The sequence below is a fragment of the Rhinopithecus bieti genome, unplaced genomic scaffold (genome assembly GCF_001698545.2).
Source record: "Rhinopithecus bieti isolate Rb0 unplaced genomic scaffold, ASM169854v2 scaffold_48863, whole genome shotgun sequence".
Lineage (NCBI taxonomy): Eukaryota > Metazoa > Chordata > Mammalia > Primates > Cercopithecidae > Rhinopithecus > Rhinopithecus bieti.
The window spans coordinates 58612-83447 of record NW_016819364.1 but is presented as its reverse complement, the minus strand read 5'-3'; the positions used below and the strand labels follow the sequence as shown (position 1 = coordinate 83447).

General features: G+C 37.0%; 1 protein-coding gene and 1 pseudogene across 1 annotated transcript in view; one reads left to right on the top strand and one right to left on the bottom strand.

Moving 5' to 3' along the window:
- LNPEP (leucyl and cystinyl aminopeptidase) overlaps positions 1–21524 on the top strand; it is a 104032-nt gene extending 82508 nt beyond the window's left edge. Inside the window, exons 12-18 of the mRNA XM_017858842.1 lie at positions 6493–6676; positions 8113–8269; positions 15388–15572; positions 17341–17502; positions 19432–19572; positions 20229–20310; positions 20892–21524. Of these exons, the coding sequence (XP_017714331.1) occupies positions 6493–6676; positions 8113–8269; positions 15388–15572; positions 17341–17502; positions 19432–19572; positions 20229–20310; positions 20892–21023 (1043 nt within the window). The 3' untranslated portion in view covers positions 21024–21524. The remainder of the gene's footprint in view (positions 1–6492; positions 6677–8112; positions 8270–15387; positions 15573–17340; positions 17503–19431; positions 19573–20228; positions 20311–20891) is intronic.
- LOC108519675 (40S ribosomal protein S13-like) lies at positions 3624–4076 on the bottom strand (annotated as a pseudogene).
- Positions 21525–24836: the final 3312 nt, after the last annotated feature.

Here is a 24836-nt window from a genome sequence, read left to right as displayed (position 1 = left end):
GCAGTGGCCGGATCTCAGCTCACTGCAAGCTCCGCCTCCCGGGTTTACGCCATTCTCCTGCCTCAGCCTCCCGAGTAGCTGGGACTACAGGTGCCCGCCACCTCGCCCGGCTAGTTTTTTGCATTTTTTTTTTAGCAGAGACGGGGTTTCACCGTGTTAGCCAGGATGGTCTCGATCTCCTGACCTCGTGATCCGCCCGTCTCGGCCTCCCAACGTGCTGGTATTACAGGCTTGAGCCACCGCGCCCGGCCAAAACTATTCTTATGATTATTTGTTTACAGTCATTTTAAATAAATATTTGTAGTGAAAATCATTATATATATATGATTTCTGTATCTTACCTTTTTTTAACCTACTTGATTCACCATTTGTTGTTATAAAATATTGCCTTAATTAAATATTTCAAATCTTAAAGATTTTTCCATTATATGAAATTTTTTAAGGAATGGTTTTCAAAAATGAAGACTGCATTACCTTTTGTGATTTGGTACATATAACTAAATCACCCTTTTATTGTCTAGTTACAGTTGATAATGCCACCTGAGATACATGTGCCAGTTTCATTGCAGTTTTACCATAGTGGAATGTTAAAGCAGCAACAATCTAATTATTTAAAATCCTAGTGGTAGTAGGTAACGTCATCGTATCTTTGACAGCATAGCTGGAAGTGCAAGGAATTGCTACTGTCTTTGAGTAAACAGAACTTTGCAAGGAATTGCTACTGTCTTTGAGTAAACAGAACTTTGAATGAGCCCTAAAAGGATAGTTTCTGACACAAGAGAGAACAAATAACCCCATCTCCCTATATCCTGCAGCACAGCCAAAACATGGCTGGAGTATTCGCAAGAAACTGATAGGGAAATTTTGCAAACTCTCTGACAGTATATTAATTTTTAGTGCTATTAGAAATGGGCAATAAGAAATCTTTTATTATCTGGTTTTTTGTTTGTTTGGTTTTTGTTTGTTTGTTTGTTTGAGTTGGAGTCTTGCTCTGTTGCCCAGGCTGAAGTGCAGTGACAATATCATAGCCCACTGCAGCCTTAAACCCGTGGGTTCATGCAATCCTCCTGCCTCAGCCTGCCAAGAAGCTAGGACCACAGGCACATATCACCATGCCTGGCTTGATTTTTGTATTTTTTGTAGAGACAGGGCCTCACTATGTTGCCCAGGCTGGTCTCAAACCCCTGGCCTCAAGTGATCCTCCTGCGTTGGCTTCCCAGAGTGTTGGGATTACAGGCATGAGCCACCGCACCTGGCTCCTCTTTACTCTTTACCTCAGTTTTCTTCTGAGCTTGTTAAGCTCTTTTTGAGAGTTTAACCCCATAGACTAGCTCATATTTTACTTCTTTAGCCTTCTAGGCCCTTACCTGGCATTCTGTGCTTTTGCCGCACAAAAATTCTATCAGCAACTCAAACATGCCATACTGCCTCTTTAGGTCTTTGCATATGCTGTTTTCCCTCCTTGAAGAACACCCTTGCCTCCTCACTCCCTCAGCCTACTCCTATTTATTCTTCAGATCTTAGCTCAGCCATTGCTTGCTCCAGGAAACCTTTCCTCCCCTGAAGTCAGGTTAGATGCCCTACTTAGGTTTTTTAATAACATTCTCTACTTCTCCACTCATAATATACCGTAAGTACTGTTCACTCGTATCTATCCTCATATTAGGTATTTCCCCCATTAACGGTAGTGATCATGGCTATATGAATCACTGTAAATCACTTTTAGTACTCAGTAGGCACACAAAAACTTAATGAATTAGTAAATTTTAGTCCATAATGAAGTAATTCCAGTCTCACTATAAAAATTTCTAGGAAAAGGACATGCAAAGCCTGATAAAATGATGTTTTCTTTTTCCCTTCCTCTTCTTAGTAAAGAGGAATATACAGAATTCACTAGAATATAATTGATTTAATCTAGAACTGGAACTGGGCCAATACATGATGAAAGTAGTGTCTGTTACTTCCTCTTCTCAACTGTGTTATCTCCCTTGCTGCTGCTGCTGCTATTTTAATTCCTGCCATTTCAGGTTTAGACAGTCCACATGAAAACTTTTGTCCTTACGTTTGACCCTGAGGACAGTTGTGCCTTCTTGGTTCCTAATGCTCTGATGAGAATTACTCTTAATTTAACTGCATTTTTATTTTTTCTATTCTCAAAAGAAAGGTAGCAGAGAGGGTGACTTCAGGCTTCTTTTATGCTGTAATACTTTAGTATAGTGTGTTATTTTGATGCTTGATGGTTGGTTAAATCTTTAATATCTTTTCTTTCTTTTTTAAATATATTTTCGTGTGTTCTAATTCAAGGGTTGTTGGGTTAGTTCATTAGTTCAGTTGTATATAGGAGTTATGTTTGGTTAATATATTTGTCTCCTTTTCTCACATACATTAATTTTGAACAATTAATATTTATTGTGCACAAGAAATGCTGATGGGGCCATTTTTCCAGTCTACATATTGAGGAAATTATATTTTTAAAAGTTTCCTTCTTCCGTTTCTTCCTCCCTCTCTCTGTCTTATCCACATTTTACTCAGACCTAAGATCTTTAACTATAGGAGATTTTAATATTAAATCTAATACAAAACATTCATGTTTCCAAATGGATATCACTATCAGAAATACTGCTGTGAAAGTAAAAGATATGTCATTGGAAGAAAAGGTAATTAGGATGAAAGAAGGAAGGGCATATAGTAATTAAAATATTTATCATGTGCCATTCTCTGCTCTTGCGTTTTTTTCCCCTGATAAAGTAAAGGAGAAAGAAAGGGGTATTAGAGAAGGGAATGCTTTTGAACAGGAGTGATACAGTTCAATAGCATGTATGATGCTACTCTGGAGCAAACTGTACAGGAAATTTTGTAACTTTGTAATAAAAACATGTTTTTTAGTTTCAGAACTTTAATTTTTTGTAAAACAGTAGTTGATTTTCATAGCTCATTGACAAATGGTTTTTAAAAATCACTGTTAGATTACTTCATCTGGGCTTCTGCCATTTAATACTGCAGTCACTCACTCTTTTTTTGCTACTCAATAGACTGAAAATTGAAGTGTTAATCTGTTAATGATTATAGTAAATTAAAAACATATGAGGGTAGCCTCATCCACATTTGAGCTGCAGGATGTAGTTACTTCCCTTGTGTGCAAAGCTATTATTTTTTGATACCTGTGGTTTTAAGGTCCACCATTCTAGATCATTCAGAAGAACTGAAAGAGACTAATAATGTTGATTCTTTAAATGATAACTCTCTCTGTCTTTGTGCTGTTGGCTGTACTGCTTTATGTTGTGTCATCTCGATGACAGTAATAATTTCAAGTATATTCCTAGCTGTGTCCCTCCTCTTTACCATCTGGACTTGGCTAGGTTTACAACATGGCAGGTTGCTTATCAACCAAGATACTCTGTATGTATTTCAATGTTTTCTGCATCCATCTAGTGGAACAATTGTCATAGCTATCATTCCTTGTCTCCTTTTATGGGCAAAGGAGATTTGGGTCTCTGTAGCCCTTCTTCCTGGGGTTCTTTGTTTCTTTTCTTTTTTTGTTTTTTTTTGTTGTTGTTGTTTTTGTTTTTTTGTTTTGTTTTTAGTTAAACAATCATTTTATTGCTTGAGTACACAGACAAAATTTATGCGACCAGGGCAGAGGCTGTAGATGATTCATATTTCCAATTGGGAGGGGACTCGCTTGGTCTTATAATCTCGAGCCAACGGTGAATCCGGCTCTCTATCAGAATCAGACGGAATTTAGCATCCTTATCCTTTCTGTTCTTCTCAAGATGCTTTCGAACAAGCCAACTGCTTTCCTTAATTAAATGGTAGAGATCTTCAGAAGGATCAGGGCAAGTCCCTTAGACTTAAGAATTCTTAAGATTTTATTTGCCTGTCACAAAACGTACTTGTGCAACACCATGTGAATCTCTCAGGATCACACCGATTTGTGAAGGAGTCAGGGCCCTTCTCAGCCGTTTTAATCTGCTCCTTCACGTCGTCAGATGTCAACTTCACCAAGTGGGGACGCTGCGTCGATAGGGCAAAGCCAACTGGGACAGGCCCTTCCCGGGAGCATGCATGCGACCCATGATGGCGGGCGTCAGACCTGTTTCTTTTCTTTACCTTTGTTTTTATTAGAGGTAGAGTCCTGCTCTGTCACCCAGGCTAAGGTACAGTGGCACGATCATAGCTCACTGCAACCTTGACCTAGTGATACTTGACCTCAAGTGATACTCCTCCCTCAGCCTCTGAGTAGCTGGGACTACAGACATGTGTCACCATGCCTGGCTAATTTTTATTTTTTGTAAAGATGATGTCTCACTATGTTGTCCAGGCTGGTCTCAAACTCCTGGGCTCAAGTGATCCTCCTGCCTTGGTCTCTCAGAGTGCTGGGATTATAGGTGTGAGCTACCATGCCCAGCCCCAGGGTTCTTTCTTGATAAAAGCTCCATAGGATATAGTGTTGGTGACCTGGAGAGTATTGATATTTTTGGATTAGCTAATGATAAAGTTAATTTCCTTAGTCATAGGTTTGCTAAAAATGGCTCCAACTAGGAGCAGCCACTGCTGCCATCACAAGTATCCCTTAAAACTGCATTCTGCCCTCAAAAAAGGAATAAACCTTATTTAATTGATCTTTCCCATCTGTTGCTATATCAGCAATATAACAGAAATAAGTATGGAATTTTTTTAGCACAAAAGACTGCTTAGCTTATATGTCCTGTTAAGACGTGATCAGAATGTCTTTTTTATCTTAAACATCTTTTGCAGTATCAATATAATTGGAGTAACAAAGATATTAAGGGCATCTGACACATTTGAATAATTCAGGTTTTTGAAGTTGATAAACCCTAAGGCATCAGGTACTAATATATAACACTTAGTACCTAAGCTAAGGCTTCAGGTACTAATATATAATCTTTAGGTTGAAAACATATTTATAAAGCATTTTATATAAAATGTTTCACTACAGAATTATAACGATAGTGACCATTTTAAAACAGCCCAAATTGTTCAAAATAGATTGGATAAACTTGAAATGGAATATTATGAAGATATTTGAACACTGCTTCTGAAGACAATGGAAAAATAGGTCTGATAGGTGAAAAAGGATAAAATAAATGCATATAGATCTGCCATATAAAATATTAAAACAAGAAAAAAACTTGGCAAGAAGTACATTCCGGAATGCTATCATTGTCTGAGTTTAGATTATTTTATCTCTACTCTTCTTTTCTTACAATTAAAATTTTTTTAAGTATTTGTTATTTTAAAAGGGGTAAAATTATATAGTAAACCTTTATCTAGACTTGATTTAAAACTATTTATTGTGACATAGTCATTATTTATTCATTCACTCACTAATTCAATGGTATTTGTTGAATACCTGCTAAGTCATAGTTATAGGGGCTGAGGCGTTAGCAGTAAACAAAACAGTAAGCTTATGTAGCTTATATTCTAAAAGTAGTAAACCTCAAGATGCTTAGAGGCATACCCCCATTATAATTAAGTCTACGTTCTTGTTGCCAACTTTAAAAGACATTTCTTCATTAGCAGTCTTAAGGATTTTAAAAATTCATACATATATTTTGTGATCAGTTAACTCTTAGCACTTCATTATTGGTACATTAGTTAACATAATTCCATAGAAATTTCTAACAATTCTCTCAGCATTTATAGTAGAGACCCAAAAAGTGCCTAACCTTTCCTATTATTTTAACCCAATTATTTCTTATTTGTCTCTTATGTAATCTTAAGCCTCCCCTAACGTTTATTTTGCTAGCTTTAAATAATGTGACTTTTCTAAATGACTTTGTTTGTTCTTCCTTTGCTAACATGACAAAGGACAGAGGCCGAAATGGGACACATTTTACACAGTTCTCTCACTGTCTTCTACTGCTGTCTCATCCTGCACCTTTACTTTCTCCCTCCCTCTCTCCTCTAGCCACAGTGAACTTGGGAGCCAGTTCAGTGCATGGATACCATGTGTACTTTCTCTCTGGGCCTTGAGCACTTAGGTTTCCTACTATATCTTCTTCACTTGGCCAACACCTAAATATTTTGAGGTCTCTTAGAAGAATGACAACTTAGATGTCATTTCTTCCAAGAAATGGCTCCTAACTTTCCCTAGGAGAGTGAGGCATTTTTTCTATGTGCATTCGTTGAATGCTGTCTTTTCTTTTTCTGTCAGTAGCGCTTGTATGATATTGTACTTGCCTGGTTACTTTAGACTGTGAGATCTCTAAAAGCAGAGATATAGCTACCTTGTTCACCATTTGATTTCTAGCGCTTAACTTACAGCCAATAATGCACAGTAAATAAATAATTGTTAAATGAATATCTTGACCTTCACTAACGTGAAAATAACTGTACTTGGAGACAGGCATTTTTTTCTTACTAGAATGATTAAAAATAAACTAACTTAGAAACAAAGCACTCATGTGATTATTTTTTTCTTGTCCAATTGTCTTCTCTCTCAATCTCTCATTTTTTGGTTTCCATTAGGTGTCATCAATCTTACAGAAGAAGTGCTGTGGGCCAAAGTGAATATAAACATGAATGGTTATTATATTGTACACTATGCAGATGATGATTGGGAAGCTCTAATCAATCAGTTGAAAATAAATCCTTATGTTCTGAGTGACAAAGACCGAGCCAACCTTATCAACAACATCTTTGAACTTGCAGGGTAGAGTATACTTAGTTTGAGTTTTTTTCCTCTTTTAAACAAGTGTCGTTGATGTAAAGAACATATATGAAAAACAGTTTGAAAGAACTAGCATGTATTGGTTGGTACAATTCATTTTGGAGGATTGGGAAAATACAAGATGTGTTCATTGCCTCCAGGGACTATAAAACATTAGCTGCAAACATACTGAACAGTTAAATGAAACAAGATTTCATAGTAATTCAAGACTAGATATCAAAAACAGGATACATATTTTGTTGACTAAACTGATACAGGAGTTCAGGCTTTATTTCTTTTTTTTTTTTTTTTTTTTTTTTTGAGACGGAGTCTTGCTCTGCCTCCCAGGCTGGAGTGCAGTGGCCGGCTCTCAGCTCACTGCAAGCTCCGCCTCCCGGGTTCACGCCATTCTCCTGTCTCAGCCTCCCGAGTAGCTGGGACTACAGGCGCCCGCCTCGTCGCCCGGCTAGTTTTTTGTATTTTTTAGTAGAGACGGGGTTTCACCGTATTAGCCAGGATGGTCTCGATTTCCTGACCTCATGATCCGCCCGTCTCGGCCTCCCAAAGTGCTGGGATTACAGGCTTGAGCCACCGCGCCCGGCCAGGCTTTATTTCATAAGAGAATTATTTTCAAGCAGCAGTTGGTTTAAGCATGAAAATTAGTGCTTATGCATTGGTTTTGAGGGACATCTCTGATGGCTGGCGCCACCTTATCTGTACTGCTTGTCTCTCCAACCACCTCATGCATTATAGAATCCCAAAACCAAGGATGACAGTGACTTCATGTAAAGATATTATCTGAATAGCATATTACCAATTTAGATTGATGATAGGCTTAGAAACACAGGAACGCTTCAGGTCACAAGAATATTCCTTCTGACCTCCCTGGACATTTCCATTTTGTCTCGTTTTTTATGAAGTACCCTTCTTATGTCAGCTTAGCCATTACTGCTGTGATTTCTATAAAATGGTTAATTTTAAAAATTTACTCACCGTAAATTCACAATAGACCTTGTCATAACAAGTTTGAAAAACAAATTCCCATTAAACCAAATAAAATTTTTTTAAAATTCAGATACTGTCTTTGCTATACTCTCTTTCCTGGCAAATATAACTAATTAATAAATAAAATTAGTACTATTCATCTTTTCTGACCCAAGATATTATATTTTTGCTGAGTTAGTAGCAATTTACAGGAGACTTAGGAATTAAAAAAATGAGCTATTGTTTATCTTTCTCTTGAAATGCTTCCTTAATCTTGGGCCACATTAACTTAATCAGAGATAATCATATTTAGCTTAACTTTACAGAATGCCACTGTAAGCTTAAATTTTTGGTCTTCAAGACTCGCCATCTAACCCTAAGTTTCTCTCTTAGCATGCACAGAGTTCTTCTGTGTGTCTCTGCATATTTACTTTTCCTGTTCTTTTATCCTTTAGCCTAGGCAAGGTACCTCTCCAGAGGGCCTTTGATTTGATTAATTATCTTGGAAATGAGAACCATACTGCACCCATCACTGAAGCCCTGTTTCAGACAGGCCTCATCTATAACCTGCTTGAAAAACTGGGATACATGGATCTGGCCTCAAGACTGGTGGTAAGTCTGCCTTTTTACCAGCTTCTTGCTGTTTATCTTTAATATTATTATTCATGGTTCCATTTTCAGTCAGTAATAGGCTGAAAAAGCAACCAGTTAAATTCCATTTTCTTCAGTTTCCTGCTTGTGAAATCTTTACTTAAAATCAAGATGTTGCTTATGATGAAGAGCTGATAAAGGCTTAGTATGATATGGTCTTGTTTGACCAAAATACAGACATTTGACACTACTGTCAAAATGAGGTCACATGAGAATAGTATTTCTCTATTCAAGTCCTGTTTTATTTTTACATGATGAATGTTTGAAATAGGCCCTTTTACAAAGTAGATCTCTCCATTAATTTTCTAGTGGTCATTATAAAATGACAGTTATGTTTGTATTGAGAATATTCTGTTTAAGAGTTATTGCTGATAACTGTCTAATGGATAATGATGCTGGTGGATATGTTTCTTTGCAAAGCACTAAAGGAGCCTTAGTATTAGAGAGCATTTTACCTTTCTTAATATCAACTGCCTGATCTTAACAGTTGTTATTTTGGATACTTTCAATATTAAACTGTTGAGTGAGACTTTAAAAGCTTGAAAGAGAGTGAAAATTATTTGTTTTATCTAATTCTCTGAATTAGCACATTTTGACAACAGAGTTTGCTTTATAAACTAGTGAGACTTCCCAGGGACCCAGGCAAAAGGCAGCTTTCAGGGAAAGGGAGATAGTATTAGACCAAGAATTAGAATAAGTCTTTGGGGGTTTTGGTATTCTCACTGGTAAAAGGAAGGGGTTGGATTAAATCATTTCTTAAAACAACCTTCTTTCTGCCTCTATTATTGCCTTACCGTGCATCTCCTGTAAACAGTTCTCTCATCACCTGCATGATTCTCAGTGAGTGGAGGGAATGCAGGGCAGAGTGGCCGTGTGGAGCTTGAAAAGCTCTCCTCCTCTAAAAGTTTCTGATCTGACCCCAAAGAAGTTACCCCATCCCTACCCATGAGCAAGATGCTTAAGTTAGTTGATTCTCTCAGGTCTCTTCTAATGGTTAAGATTTTTATCATTTTCTGTTTCATAAGGCTTTCACCTAGCAGCCTTAATAAAAACCAGTGCCTGGAACATGACCTGGCCTGTAGTGACCCTCAGTAAATGTTGAGTGAATAAATGATTGAAACATACCAGAAACACATGTATTTGAGTGCTTTTACACACCACCGTGCTTAGTGCTTAGTGTAGATTACCTCATTTAATTCTCACACAATGCAAAGGTAGATATTTCTACCCTCATTAAATAAACGAGGAGATGGAATAGCTTCTTTAAAGTCACTTAGCTGGTAAATGATAAAGCTGAGATTCAAACCCAGATTAATTTCACTCCAAAGACTTCTCTTTGTGTTATGTTGCTATTTGTAAAATTAGTTTGTGTCCTAGCAACTTCGTCTTTCCAGGATACCTTTTGTTAGAAAAATTAAAGCTTGCTTCTTGTCATATTCTTTTGAAAAGCTTGCAGACCATACATTTAAGGTTTCAAGTGACTGACCCACATCTAATTGTTCTCCTAAAAATGAAATTGTCAACTTAAGAGACTTTTTTGTATCTAAAATGTTAATAATGACTTTTTAAAACAATATTTATGTGCCTTTCCAAGAAGTATGCAAATAGCTTACTCATCTCTTTAGGACAAACTTAGAATCCAATAGCAACTTTCTAGTGTTAGTATAGTAAAGAGATTGGCCATTAGTTAACCAATTCACCTATTGTTGATAGACATTTGCGTTATTTGTAGTTTGGAGCTATCATGAATAGCACTGTTATGATGTCTTTGATGAATGTCTTTATGCATTTCTATGGGGTATATGTCTGGAAATGGGATTATTGAATCATAACACATGCATAGTTAACACTGTACTATCAAATAGTTCTTCAAAGTTGTACCAATTTACACTTAGCAGTGTATGAGAATTCTAGGTGCTCTGTATCTTTGCTGATAATTATCATTCATATTAAATCCTTTTTAGCCATGTGGATAGGTGCATAGTGGTACTGCAATTTTGACTTTAATTTACATTTTCTACTGATGTGAAGATGATTTTCTTTTGATACATGTATTGACCATTACATGTTCTTTTGTGAAATGCTCATCTTTTGCTTATTTTCTGTTAAATTGTCTGCCTTTTCTTGTTGATTTGTAAGAGTTCTGTATATATCCTAGATATGAATCTTTTGTTGGTCATGTATATTTGCAAATATCTTCTCCTACTCCATCTTGCTTTTTTACTCTCTTAATGATTTTTTATTAATATGAGTTTTAAATTTTAATGTAATATAGCTTATGAAATATTTTCCTACCCCTAGATATTCTGTGTTCTCTTCTGAAACTTTATTATTTTATCCTTTACATTTAGATCTATGATTCACCTGAAATTGATTTTTGTGGATGGTGTGAGGTAGACACCAAGATTCATTCTTTTCAGTCTGGATATCCAGTTATCCTCAGGACCAGTATATTTTAAAATATTGCATAGAATTATGTTTGAGGTAATTAGTATAATAACAGCCTTTGGGGTAGTATATTAATTTCCTAGGGCTATCAAACCAAGTCCTTGCAAACTTGATGTCTTAAAATAACAGAAATTTATTCTCTCATAGTTCTGGAAGCTAGAAGGCCAAAATCAAGGTATTGGCAGAGTAAGGTTTGTTCCTTCTGATGAAGAACCTGTTCCGTTCCCCTCTCCTAACTTCAAGTGATTGCCAGCAATCCTTGGTATTCCTGAGCATGTTGGTGCCTCACCGTGGCCTTTGTCTCTGTCAACACAGTGTTCTCCCTGTATTTCTGTGTCCATATTTCCCCATTCTTAGATTAAGATCCACCATAATCCAGGATGACCTCATCTTAACTTGATTGTACCTGCAAAGACCCTATTCCTAAATAAGGTCATATTCATAGGTCCCAGGCAGACACAAAATTTAAGGGGATACTACTCAACCTACTACAGGTGGCAATAAATAAGATTAGTGCATATCACTCACTTTTTTTCACTATTAAAGGGCAGTGTTGGTTCTGAATATACCGTGAGGAGGCAGAATATCTCCCGACTCTGAAGCTGCCCAGTTAAACTTCATAATGGCAGAAGTCAATCTTCTCCTTGCCTCTCTATGAACTCTGTTTAGAGCTTAGTGCTCAGGAAGCACTTGATACTTACCTTTTCTTTCAACTGCATCTTCATCCCAGATGATTTCCAGCTTTCTGGGCAGATATGTGTTTATTAGGAACATACTTCAAGGAAGAATCCAGGGACTGATGGATAGAGGGCAAGGGCAGAAGGCTTAGTATGTGTTTCCAAGATCGGACGCCCTTTTACTACTGTATGTCTTCATATGGTTAGCTAAAAGCCCAGTTAACTTTAGTTCACCAAGAGGGAGGACGTGTCTTTTTAACGTTCTTAGTCTAATATTAGGGCATTCTGGTAGCATCAGTACTCCCAAACTAGGAAATCTGACATTCTACAGTTAGGAATTGGGATGGCAGACATTTATGAATCCTTGGATGTGATGTTCAAATGTATTAGTGTCTAAGACTGATTTCTAATTAACTTCTGTATCATTGGAACCAAAGTATTATGTGCATTTATTGGTCATTTTGTTATAAAGGCTGCACATGACATATGCTGCATTTTGTGATGCTGTGGTGTTGTGATGGGTAGGGTCTGGAGGCACATTTCAGTTGTGTTAAATTGTTCACATCTGATGTTAACATCTGATCCTAGGCATATTCCTGTTTTATCACTTACAAATCTTTCATTCTTTTACATATGAGGCATTGGTGAGATAAACCTTTGGCAATAAAAACTGACATTTCACTTTTAAGAAACTCAATTGACCCAGGAAAGAACTCCCTGGGCATATCAGTGTAAAATTAAAGCAGTAAATCAAAATGTAATATACAACATAAGTGCTTGCATCTTTCCCTGCCTGTTTTATTTTAAAAATAATTTAATATTATTGTTGTTGTTGCATTTTATTACAAATCCAGTGTTTGTAGCTTGTATAACCCATCAATTTATTTCCTCTCTCCACTTGCCGTTTCACTTTGTAAAATCATAGAGTTGAATGAGCTTAAATTTCAAAAAAATTAATTTGGAGCCATAGAAAAACTTTTCATTTTGTTTCTAAAAGGGAAAGGTAATTTGAAGCACATACTATGCTTCATTAATATTAATTAATATTAAAATAAACCTGGATTACTTATAAAATGGTATTTTATAACAGGATTTTTCTAATAATATAATTATTCTTTCTTAAAATGTTTTACTCTCTTATGTTATAATTTGAAATACATTTAAGCAACTATTTTGAGAACTTGTCTTAATGATTTCGTATGGAGACTAACTAGTAAAATTGCTCCCTGTAATTCGGTGGTGTGACTGCTCAGGAATTAGCCACAGCCATCTTCAAGTGTCAGATTTCCTTTGCTTTCAGGACTTTAAGTGCCATTCTTTCCATTGCTGCCTTTGTGTTTTAGTAAACGCTCAGTGAGTATTGCCATTGTTCTTCACTGATTTTGTTTTTTTAAATAGGATTTCAAATATGTGATTTTTTTTCTCACATTCTTCATTTGTTCCTATTTGACAGTTATGAGTAGGATTTAAATTTGTTTTGTTCTCCAGTCATTTGGGATGGTTTTCTATCATAATGCTATTGAGAAGGTAAAGCCAGTGAAGATACCATCTAGAATGAAGTCAGGTGTGTCAAGTGGGATCTCCTGCATTGCTTGTCCATTCCTTGCATTGTCAGTCAGCATAGCAACTATTTTTCTACTTCATGTCCTCCCGATGACTCAAAAGCTTTACCACTCACACATTCCACAAGGTGTCTGTTCTGTGTTTCATTGCTTTTGAAATAAACACAAGCAAGTTGACATGTTATCACAAACCTTGAGTTCTTTTCCTTGAAGATTCTTTTTTTCCATTCTCCTATTCAGCTCCACAAGATGCTTATTCAGAGTAAGTCATTGCTAGGATAATGGCCTCAATAGTTTAAAAATTTCCAAATAGGATTCATTTTAGGTATTGACAGTGGTAGTCAGTGGTACTCACTGTCAATACCTAAAAGAAAGGAAGAAAGCAATGCTCTGTGAAGAACTTGAGCTAAACTTCTGAAGTTAAGGGTTTTTATATGTGGTCGTCTGTGGTATATGATTACTTGAGATGAGATGCCACGATGGTGGTGGAGGTAAAGAAGTACCAGCGGGAAGAAATCCTCCCGTGCTGATTACTGCAGAGGGGGTATCTGTTGAATTTTTTTCATTTTGGTCCTCCTTACATAGCCATGAAGGTTTTCTAAAGAATACCTAAAAATGGCCGGGCGTGGTGGCTCACGCCTGTAATCCCAGCACTTTGGGAGGCCGAGGCGGGTGGATCACGAGGTCAGGAGATCGAGACCATCCTGGCTAACATAGTGAAACCCCGACTCTACTAAAAATACAAAAAAAAAAAAAATTAACCGGGCATGGTGACGGGCACCGGTAGTCCCAGCTACTCAGGAGGCTGAGGCAGGAGAATGGCGTAAACCCAGGAGGCAGAGCTTGCAGTGAGCCGAGATCGCACCACTGCACGCCAGCCTGGTTGACAGAGCAAGACTCCATCTCAAAAAAAATAAATAAATAAAGAATACCTAAAAACATTTTTTATATCAGAATGTTTGTTCCTTCTAGTGGTATTCATAAAAGCATATTTCATATGATGCTTTTTAAAATCTCATGTGTCCTCACCCCCCACCCACCATGCACAACTTGCAGAATGGAAATATGTCGACATGCTATTAACAGCTTTGGTGTTTTTATTTTGGAGAGAGATGAAAAAATGTTTGTTCGTACCTTAATACCACAAATATACGTTTAGCAATGACATCCCATACCAATGGACTAGATAGTAGATGATATTAATGAATAACTATTAGTTTTCTTAAGTGTGATAAGGTATTATGATTCTGTAAGAGAATGTTCTGGTATCTGTGAGTTGCATGCCAAAGTATTTATAAATGAAATATCATATCTGTATCTTACCTTCGTATTGTTCAGCTAAAACAAGAAAAAACGTGTGTGTGTGTGTGTGTGTGAGATACACACTTGAAAACGAAGCAAATGTCAGAATGTTAAAAACTGGTGAATCTAGATGAACAGTGTATGGGTGTTTATTGTACTATCTTTTTTTGTAGGTTTGAAAGTTGTTTAAATAAAAACTTGGGAGAAAAAATAAACTATAAACAACTATTCTTCCCTGCAGGCCTCATTTCCTTGCTAATTTGGTTAATTTGTTATAGCATCAAACTAGTTGATAATGTTAAATATACCTTTAATATTGGATTCAGAAACATTTAAACATTATCAGTAAAGAAGTTTATTTTTCTCTCATTGCTTTATAGGTTTATAGATTGTAAAGTCACAAGGTCAGGAAGTTCTGACTTCCAGCAGTGGTTATAAGTGACACTTTTTGGCAGGAAAATAACTTCTAGCTGAGTACAGATAGAAGTGCAGCAAAGAGTTTCCCTACTGCACAGAAGTCATTAATTTTTTTCTGAGTTAATATCACTAAAAGTTCCCCTTAGATATAGCAGTCTTATGCATAGCCTTTACATCAAATGGTTTCATCCCAGCTGTATGTGGGCTTCATATGTCAGTTGATATTTAATGAGTAATATCTATGCCTTTTTTTTTTTCCTCATTGGATAAATTTTGGGGAAAAGAGATCTGATTGTCCTAATTTTTTTTTTTTTTTTTTTTTTTGAGGCGGAATCTTGCTCTGTTGCCCAGGCTGGAGTGCAATGATGCTATCCCGGCTCACTGCAACCTCCACCTCCTGGGTTCAGGTGATTCTCCTGCTTCAGCCTCCTGATTAGCTGGGATTACAGGCATCACCACCATGCCTGGCTAATTTTTGTGTTTTCTAGAGATGTCGTTTCACCATGTTGTCCAGGCTGGTCTCAAACTCCTGACCTCAGGTGATCTGCCTGCCTCGGCCTCCCAACGTGCTGGGATTACAGGCATGAGACACTGTGCCTGGCAGTAATTGTCCTGTTTTTTTCTGATTGTCCTAATTATTATTAAGCCATTATAATCTATTTTGTCTCTCTAGACCAGGGTATTTAAATTACTTCAAAACCAAATTCAACAACAAACTTGGACTGATGAAGGCACTCCATCTATGCGAGAGCTTCGGTCAGCCCTGCTAGAGTTTGCCTGCACCCACAACCTGGGGAACTGCTCCACTACTGCCATGAAACTGTTTGATGACTGGATGGCATCCAATGGAACTCAAAGGTGAAGTATACCTCTACTCAGATGAATTATCTTCTTTTTCTTTATCTCATATCTTATACAGAAACCAGGGTATTCTCATCCTGGGTCATAAATGTTATAAAACTGAGTATTGTTGTAGGTGAACTCTATGTATCTGCAGTCTCAAACAAGACTTTTAAAAAAATTATGGTAAAATACACATAACATAAAATTCATCTTAACCATTTTTTACTGTACATTATTGTGTACTTATTTTCAGAACTTTTACATCTTACAAAACTGAAACTCTGTACCCATTGAATAATTCCTCACTTCCTCTCCCCACCAGTCCCTGGTAACCACTATTCTACTTCCTGTTTTTGTGAGTTTGACTACACTGTGTATCTCATATAAGTAGAGTCATAGAGAATTTGCTTTTTTTGTGACTGGCTTATTTCATTTACCATAATATCTTCAAGGTTCTTCCATGTTGTAGCATACATTAAAATTTCTTTCTTTCTTTTCTATTTTTTGGAGACGGAGTCTTGCTCTGTCACCCAGGCTGGAGTGCAGTGGTGCGATCTCAGCTCACTGCAACCTCCACCTACTGGGTTCCAGTGATTCTCCTGCCCCAGCCTCTGGAGTAGCTGGGATTACAGGCATCTGCCACCACACCTGGCTAATTTTTGTATATTTAGTAGAAACGGGGTTTCACCATGTTAGCCAGGCTGGTCTGGAACTCCTGACCTCAGAAAATCTGCATGCCTAGGCTTCCCAAAGTGCTGGGATTGCAGGCATGAGCCACCACACCTGGCTAAAATTTCTTTCTTTTTAAAGGCTGAATAATTTTCCATTGTATGTATATACCACATTTTGTTTATCCATTCATTCACGGATAGACCTTTGTGTTGCTTGTACCTTTTAGCTATTGTGAATAATAATGCCATGCACATGGGTATGCAAATATCTCCTAGTGACCCTGCTTTCAGTTCTTTTGGATATATACCCAGAAGTAGTATTGGTGGATCATATGGCAATTCTAGTTTTAATTTTTTGAGGAACTGCCATATTGTTTTCTACAGCAGCTGCACCATTTTATATTCCCAACAACAGTGCACAAGCATTCCAATTTCTCTACATCCTTGCCAGCACTTGCCATTTTCTGGGTTTTTGATAGCAGCCATCCTAATGGGTGTGAGGTGATAAACAAGTGTCTTAATTTAGAAATAAAACATTGCAGGTAGGGTTAGCAGTTAATAGAAAAGCTGTTGGTGGTAATTGGTTCTCTCCAGCTCCTTACCATACATTATGGAGAGAAGATTCAAGCATCAGATGAAGAGTTGGGGTGGAGGATTTGGATAACCTTTTGAGGTCTTTCCGAGCTCTGAGATCTTAATAAAGGCAGTAGACTATGTTTTCTCCCTGTACCCCATTTACTGCTGTATTTCTACCATGAAACTTATCACACTGAATTGTAATGCATGTGTTTATTGCTCTGTACTTCGGAATAGCCTGTGAGTTCTCAGAAGACAGAGGCTCTCATTCCTCTTCCGCTCCCTAGTGTCCAGCCTGTTGCCTGCCTAGTTCTTTGTGAGTTCTCAGTGAATATTAAATTGAACTGATGTATCCATAGTTGCACTGCTAGGAAAATAGCAGTCACTGAATTAAACTTTTTCTCAACCCTAAATTATGTACTCAAACTTGTTATTATTACCGACCCTCACACCAGAAACTCCACCACAGCCAACTCTTCACCTTTGTATTCAGAATATTTTCTTGTTATTCTCATGTTTGACCACCTCTCTTACAGCCTACCTACTGACGTCATGACAACTGTGTTCAAAGTTGGAGCGAAAACTGACAAAGGCTGGTCTTTCCTTTTGGGCAAATACATTTCTATAGGCTCTGAGGCAGAGAAGAACAAAATACTAGAAGCACTTGCCAGCTCAGAGGATGTGCGGAAGCTTTACTGGTATGAAACCACCCGAGGAATATGATATACAGAAACCAAAAGAATACAAACACTGTGCTCCTGGGTAGGAGCTCATTTTTGAGGGGATCTGCTTTCCTCCCTTCTGTTACAGGCCAGGCCTAAGTTGGACAGTCTGGTGAGGAGACCACAGGTGCTGGGCTTTATCTTTATGGACAAGCAGAAAATCCTTTGCCCAAAAGGGATTGCAAGATGTCAGGAGTCACAGCCCCCCTCCTCCTCCTTGCTCAAAAAGTCTTCCTCCCCTTGGAGTGTTGTCTTGTACCCCACAATTAGTACTCCATATTTTGGGACCAAGGCATTGCTTTGTGCAAGCTGTCATTTTAAAAATGCAGATATTTCAGAAAAAGATAACATATTAAACCTTCTAGGTTCTATGTTCATATGAATTTATTTGTCAGACTTTTCCTTTTTAATATGTAGTGATGAAGGCCCAGAAGTAGGAGTGTCATATGGATGAAGGTAGGGCAGCAAGTCGGGCCTCCTGACAGAAAGAACAGGCAGTGGTGGGGCCGAGGAGCTCTACGTAGCCAAGAGGAATATGGAGGTATCTGGTATAGCGAAAGACCACAGATGTTAAAAGTCACACTGAGGATAGAAGGAGGCTTCTGAGTCTCATTACTTCTGTTGTATGATTTTGCTCAGATAAATCTTAATAGTGTCCCAGAGATGTCCTCAGTACCTGTCCAGACGCACTTACCAAAAGATACACTGTAAATAGTCATTTTCTTTAAAGTATTAGCCAGCCTCTGACTTAACAGAGAAAAATCATTGTTTTTAAACTGTACTAGTAATACACTAATAATGCCCATGATAAAGTATTCAAACAGTACCTGAGAATATAGAGTAAAATATGAAAGCATTTCTTATGATCCTTCACTTCCATTCTCGTTTTCTCTGTTAACAACAGTGTCAGTCCTGGTCTTTGTATTCATCTGTGGGAATCGATATATGTACAGATGTATGTATGTACATACATATATATCTACATATTTAACTGCATTTTTAAAACCACATTAGTTTTATACCATACTCAGTGTTTTGTGACAGTCTTTTTAGTGAATGATCAGTCTGTGAGATTTTCCGTGTCACTTCATGAAGCCTGCTTTATAAAAAAAGAAAAAAAAAAACTGAAGTGTTTTTATGGCTTCATAATATTCTGTAGTATGGCTCTATCATAATTTATTTAACCCATCACGTTTTGTTGTGCTTTTGTTTTTTTCCCTCCTAAAAATACTGCCACAGTCTTGGAGTAGGGGGTGGTTTCTCACTGTAAACAACTAGTATAGCATAGTAGATGAGAACTGCTTTCGTTCAGATGTCAGGCTTTGGTATTTATTACTGTGTAACTGTGGGTCAATTAGATAACCTCAGTTTCTTCAACTATAAAATTGAGTTAGGTAGTATTAATAAATACCTACTTTATAGCATTGTTGTGTCAAGGACTTAGAACATTATTTAGTACATAGTGTCAGTAAATGTTTACTATGAACATTAATAAGAGTATATTCTGAAATGTATCCTAATTTTCAAATAATTCAAATGGCCTAGTTTAAGAATAGTAGTATAACATACCTGCCCATTCAAATCAAATAAGGTTTTTACCAGAAAAAAATACCCCCTCCCAAATTGTAATAAATTCTACCAGAATTTATTTCCTAAATGTTTTACTATTTAAAACTATTTATTGTCATGTGACAGTATAGGTAAATGTCTATTTCATTGGTGAGTCCTTTCTTGGTTAAAAAAATGACATTTTCAATCTATAGATCAATCGTAGACTAATGCAACAGTTATTTCTTGAGTTGCTACAGAGCTTTAATTAGGAAACCATACTAATTTTAATTTAAGTTCAGTCATCACTTCTTCATGAATAATAATTTTGGAGGCTAAATCTGCTTTACTCTTCAGGTTAATGAAAAGTAGCCTGAATGGAGATAACATCCGAACACAGAAGCTGTCTTTTATCATTAGAACAGTGGGTCGACATTTTCCTGGACACTTACTGGCATGGGATTTTGTCAAAGAGAACTGGAATAAGCTTGTACAGAAGTAAGTTTCTCAGAGAACTATTAACTTTTAGTATTCTCAAGTTGTGCATTTGAAAAAAGCTCCCAGTGTTGTGTTGGCTCACAGAAGTTAGGATTTTCTGTGAGAGGAAAAATACTGCCATGACAGTTTAATTGAAACATCCGGAAATTTTCACATTTGTTAACATAATTCCATAGCATGAATCATTTAACGGTAGCATTCCATCTAAGTTCTAATTAAGGCTAGCCTTGCTTGGCACCAGGTTACTTAGCTCAGCATGGCTACAGACTATTTCACAGCAACCGTTTAGCTATGCGTATTGAAAAATACCTCTGCATTGCCAAGGCATCAGTTAAGAACTCACATTCAGCTAGATGCAGATGTAGGCTTTTTGCTTCTTTTAAATCCATAACGGCATTTCTGGGTGTACAGTGTGATCTTCGACGATATTAAGCGGATTAATAATTTGTCTGCATGTTCTGAACTCTTCCCTTTTTCTGCCCACCTTTCTTTCCCGCCGGCAATAAGTATGCATAGGGCTACCCCGGTTTCCTCAGCTGTGGTTCCGGAAGGAGGATTCCACTCTGTCTTTGGCATTAAAGACTCCTTTGCACTCAGGAACAATGTTTTACCAGCAGCTGCCAAATTTTTTTGCTCTTGGTTTTGTGTTTCTTCAGGTTCCATCTGGGGTCCTATACTATACAAAGTATTGTTGCTGGATCAACTTACCTGTTTTCAACAAAGGCACATTTATCTGAGGTTGGTTTTATAAAATGCTAATACAGAGACTGGGCAACCCTCCGCACACCCCGGCCAGGCTGCTCAGTTTAAGGGAGATGGTGGATTTTCGTGCTAATTCCTGTCTCTTGTCTCTGTCTTCCTTAATCAGTACTAATGATTCAGCATTGTGATTACTTCTAGAGGGTGGCATATATGATAATGAGGAAAAATTCTGATTCCATTCTCTTCCCTTGTCTCCCTAATATAAATAATTTAAGGGGTCATAAAATTGTTCAGAAGAATTGCATTCTTAGGGTGAATTCATAGCACCAAGCCTTTGGACTCTACCTTATTTATTGTTACTTAAACATCTCCTCAGTTCCATTTTAAGTTAGAAAAAGTGTATCTGTGTGGGAGTAAAAGATTTCCTTTTAAAATTATTTCAGATATCACCATATTGATTGGGAACTCCATGTAGATACCTTGAATATTAAAGTACTTCTTTCTACTGCTTTCAAGATAGCAGCATAGCCATCACTAAGTTAAAGCTTATTTTAAAAGCTGGAGTTACCTAAGGTTTATTGTCCTTCTTTTGAAATTCTTCTGTGTGGAACTTACAGGTTCAGGCATTCTTTGAAAATCAGTCAGAGGCAACCTTCCGGCTTCGTTGTGTCCAGGAGGCTTTGGAAGTCATTCAGTTGAATATCCAGTGGATGGAGAAGAACCTCAAAAGTCTCACATGGTGGCTGTAGCATGCACAACCGCACCTCATTTTGTCGCCCATTCAGAGAGCTTGTAAGCTTGGGCTCTGCTGCTTTTTCAAAAGCCAAGGTAAAGCCAGGATCGCTGCCAAGTTGTTTGCACTCTTAGGAGTTCTAGTTAGCTCAGGGCCTGACTGTATTTTTCATCCGTCTTTTCTGAAATGTCTTTGGGCAGTATGTAGTTATTTATTATAAAATTATATTCACCTAAATGCCAACCATCTACAAAAACAATGAGTAATTTTTCTACTTTGAAGATACACAAATGGGGGAAAAAAACCCTGTTTTGGAATTCTGTTCTATTCCTCAGTATACAGAAAGTTACTGACATAGTAAAACAAGGAAAGTTCTACCCTAAGAGCCACCATCACTGGAGGCCGCTGATTTGTCAGCCATCTGTTGCTTCTTATTGATAGATGGTATTGGAATGTGGTACAAAGTTAGCTCTGAAGAATATGATAATGAAGACAATAAAGCATGCACTGTAAGAACCGACCTCAGGTGTGCAAATCTACTTTGATTTGGGGTTTTGATTAATTCTTTATTTTTCTGAAAAAAAGGTTAAATAATGTCTGTAACTATTGTGGTTTTTTTCCTGCAGAATAGCCAGGTGCTACAGATTTTTAAAATTTTTGTTGTATTGAAAAGCTAAACAAGGCCAAAAGGTTAAATGTTTTGAATATTTAAGACTTTCTTTTTCATCTTTTATAGAGTTACCATAGGAAACTGTTCCAAACTGAGTTAACTTTAATTAAAATTATTTCATTCATAAATGGTGATAGTCCCCAAATCTGTACACCTTTATCACTCCCTGCCGTAGATATACTTTAGGTTAGTATTTCTACATTCGTGGCAAGCATTTTGCTAACACCAGTGTTTTTCATTGTGACTTTTATCGCTATTACTAAGAATGCAATTTAAGTTGCCTTTTGGCATCATAGATCATAGAAACTATTCTCTCTGAAATGCATAACCCCATGTGTGAATTTTCAATTTTATGATGATAGTGTAGCATATTATAAGGCCGTATTTTAAAAACCAGGGCTTTGAGAAATTGAAAAAAACATTAATTAGTGAAGTTCACCATAGTACGCGTTAAAAGGAACAAAGAGATATGTGGGATACGGAGTAACTTGAATTACGTGTTTTAGTATCCGGTGGGCTTTTGAATTTTTCAGCTATCAGAAATCGCTGCTTTTGTTAGTTAAAAATTATAGTTTTTCTTTTTTGTGTGTCCAAACTAGCATAAAAGGGTGGTCAAAGAAGGAAGAAAGAAAATGAGGGAGATGTCGCAAGCTGTATAGCATTTACTCCTTCTGAAAGAGAAATACTGTACTTGAATTGTTTGAGCTATGCAGACTTATACGCTAGATTGTTGGTGTTTGCTTTGATTCTTAGGAAAAAGCTGTCTTCCTAATACTCTTGAGAACCTTTATATGATTTGAAAAGCAGTTTTCTATGTACCATAACAAGGGTAGTTACCCATTTGTGAGGCACTTAAACACTCCACAGAGTCAGAGAGTGGGAAAGGTCAGCCTTTTTTATTCAGCAGGTATCAAGTTAGACATGTGTGGAGATTGTGAGATAAAATTATAGTTTTATTTTAATGGAAAATCACCTTTTTATATAATACCAACACAAATTTTCAAACGGGATGGTAAAGCTAAAAAAAATAGTCGTCTTTAATCCTAGTGTGTTTTCCCCAATTTAGTCTTTTCTAAACCTTATCTGTTTTAGAGTAGAAAATATTATATCCTGAGAATCACAGAATCATCTAAGTATGTCTTATTCAACTGAGGTGATTGTAAGTCTTTATTCTTGTGCTTTGGTTAAATGAATGATAATTTAGTTGATAGTGAAAGTTAATGTGTTTTATATTTTGGAGTGATGGAAAAATACTAAACTTTTGAGAATTTTGTTGTTGTTGCTGGTTTTTTACCATGTTGTACTAAATTCCACTTTGATACAAAATTTAAATTTTGTAACTTCTCAAGATCAGTTAAGATTCTTCAGTTTTACCTGTGCTTCTTGACATCACTCCTGTAATGTATGTTAGTTAACTCTGCATATGGCAAATCTTGTCTTGAATTATATCATTTCTCTCCCTCTCTCTGTCTCTCTCTGTCTCTGTCTCTCTCTCTCTCTCTCTGTCTCTCTCTGTCTCTCTCTCTCTTTCTCTCTCTCTCACTGTGTGTGTGTATGTGTGGTGTGGGAGGTACTGTTATGAGTAAAACCTTATCAAAACTTGGCCTAAAAAAGAGATAACTCATGATCCATTGCTATCTTTATTACTCAAAGGCTGTTCATTCCCTTGATACCAGACCCATAGTAGTTGTAGGTTTTTGTTGTTCTTGCCCTTACCTTAATTATTTGTAGTTTTAGTAGGCCTTGCCTCAGTTTTTCCCACAGAATTCCATAATTTTAATATTGAACTAACCCATCTATCTAGGACTTCTAAAAACTACATCAGGAAGGTGAGGTTAAATGAGAGGTAGAATTTGCGGTATAATAGGTATAATGGTAGCTTTCAAAGTTTTATCTTCTCAAAACATTGTCTTAGCCACTGTATTTCTGAGAACTCAGACTGAAGCACAAAAGTCACAGTATGCTTCTTTTATTTAAGCACACAGATTCATGACACAAGTACTTGTTGAACAAGTGTTCTCATTGCAGAGAGGTCTACTTGAATATAAAAGGGACATCATACTAGATTATTTAAAAAAAGAGAATTGGAAATCTAGAATTGTGGAAGAAATATTTATGCTTTGGAGATCTAAAAAGTTATGAATGTAGGAATTGGATGAGTCCAGTTTGTTCTGTTAATATAAAATGGTTAGATATATTAAACTGCAAGTAGTATCAGCTTCACTATAAGCTTGGGCCTTCCTCCATCCTGTTTTATTTAAGTCTCTTTAAATGAAATTTTGTTGTCATTGTTTCAGCATTCATGAACTTTCCTAGTATCACAGGTTCTACTTTAATTTTCTTTGCCATATGTGTTTCCATTTTATGGGACATTAGCCACCATAGGAACAGAAGAGTTGTCAGAAGACTCCTGGGTATAGAGAGCAAATCAAGCTGCATCAGTATTATAGGGTACTAAACAGAATCCTTTCTATCAGGAAATAAGAAATCAATTAAGTGTTGGCTGGGTGCGGTGGCTCACACCTGTAATCCCAGTATTTTGGGATGCCAAGGTGGGAGGACCATTCCAGACCAGCCTGGAGTTCTAGACCAGCCTGGCCAACATGGCAAAACCCCGTCTCTACTAAAAATATGAAAATTAGCTGGGCGTGGTGGTGCACACCTGTAATCCCAGCTACTTGGTAGGCATGAGAATTACTTGAACCCAGGAGGTGGAGGGTGCAGTGAGCCAAGGTTATGCCGCTGCACTACAGCCTGGGTAACAGAGTGAGACTGTCTAAAAAAAAAAAAAAAAAAAAAAAGAGTTAAGTGTTGATTTTGTTGGATTGCTGACAGCTTGTTGAGGTAGATTTTAAAAAGAGTCTGTTCAAACCAAAGTACCTGGAACCATAATCTGCCATCAGATTGCTAAACATTCACATAATCCCCATGTTTCACAGGGCTACAGGGAAGGCAAATACATCTCAGATGAGCCACTTCCAAGGAGAGCAGTTCCTGGGCTGCAAAACTAGATCTGGATTTTGTTACTTAGGCCTCTCTAAAAACTGAGGTCATGGATAGGACATAGCTTTTCTTCTCATCTTTGCCATTGTTACTTTTGTATTTAGGGGAATTAAATCTCTTTTAAAGAGCTTCCTTCCCCTTTACCCCATTTGTATT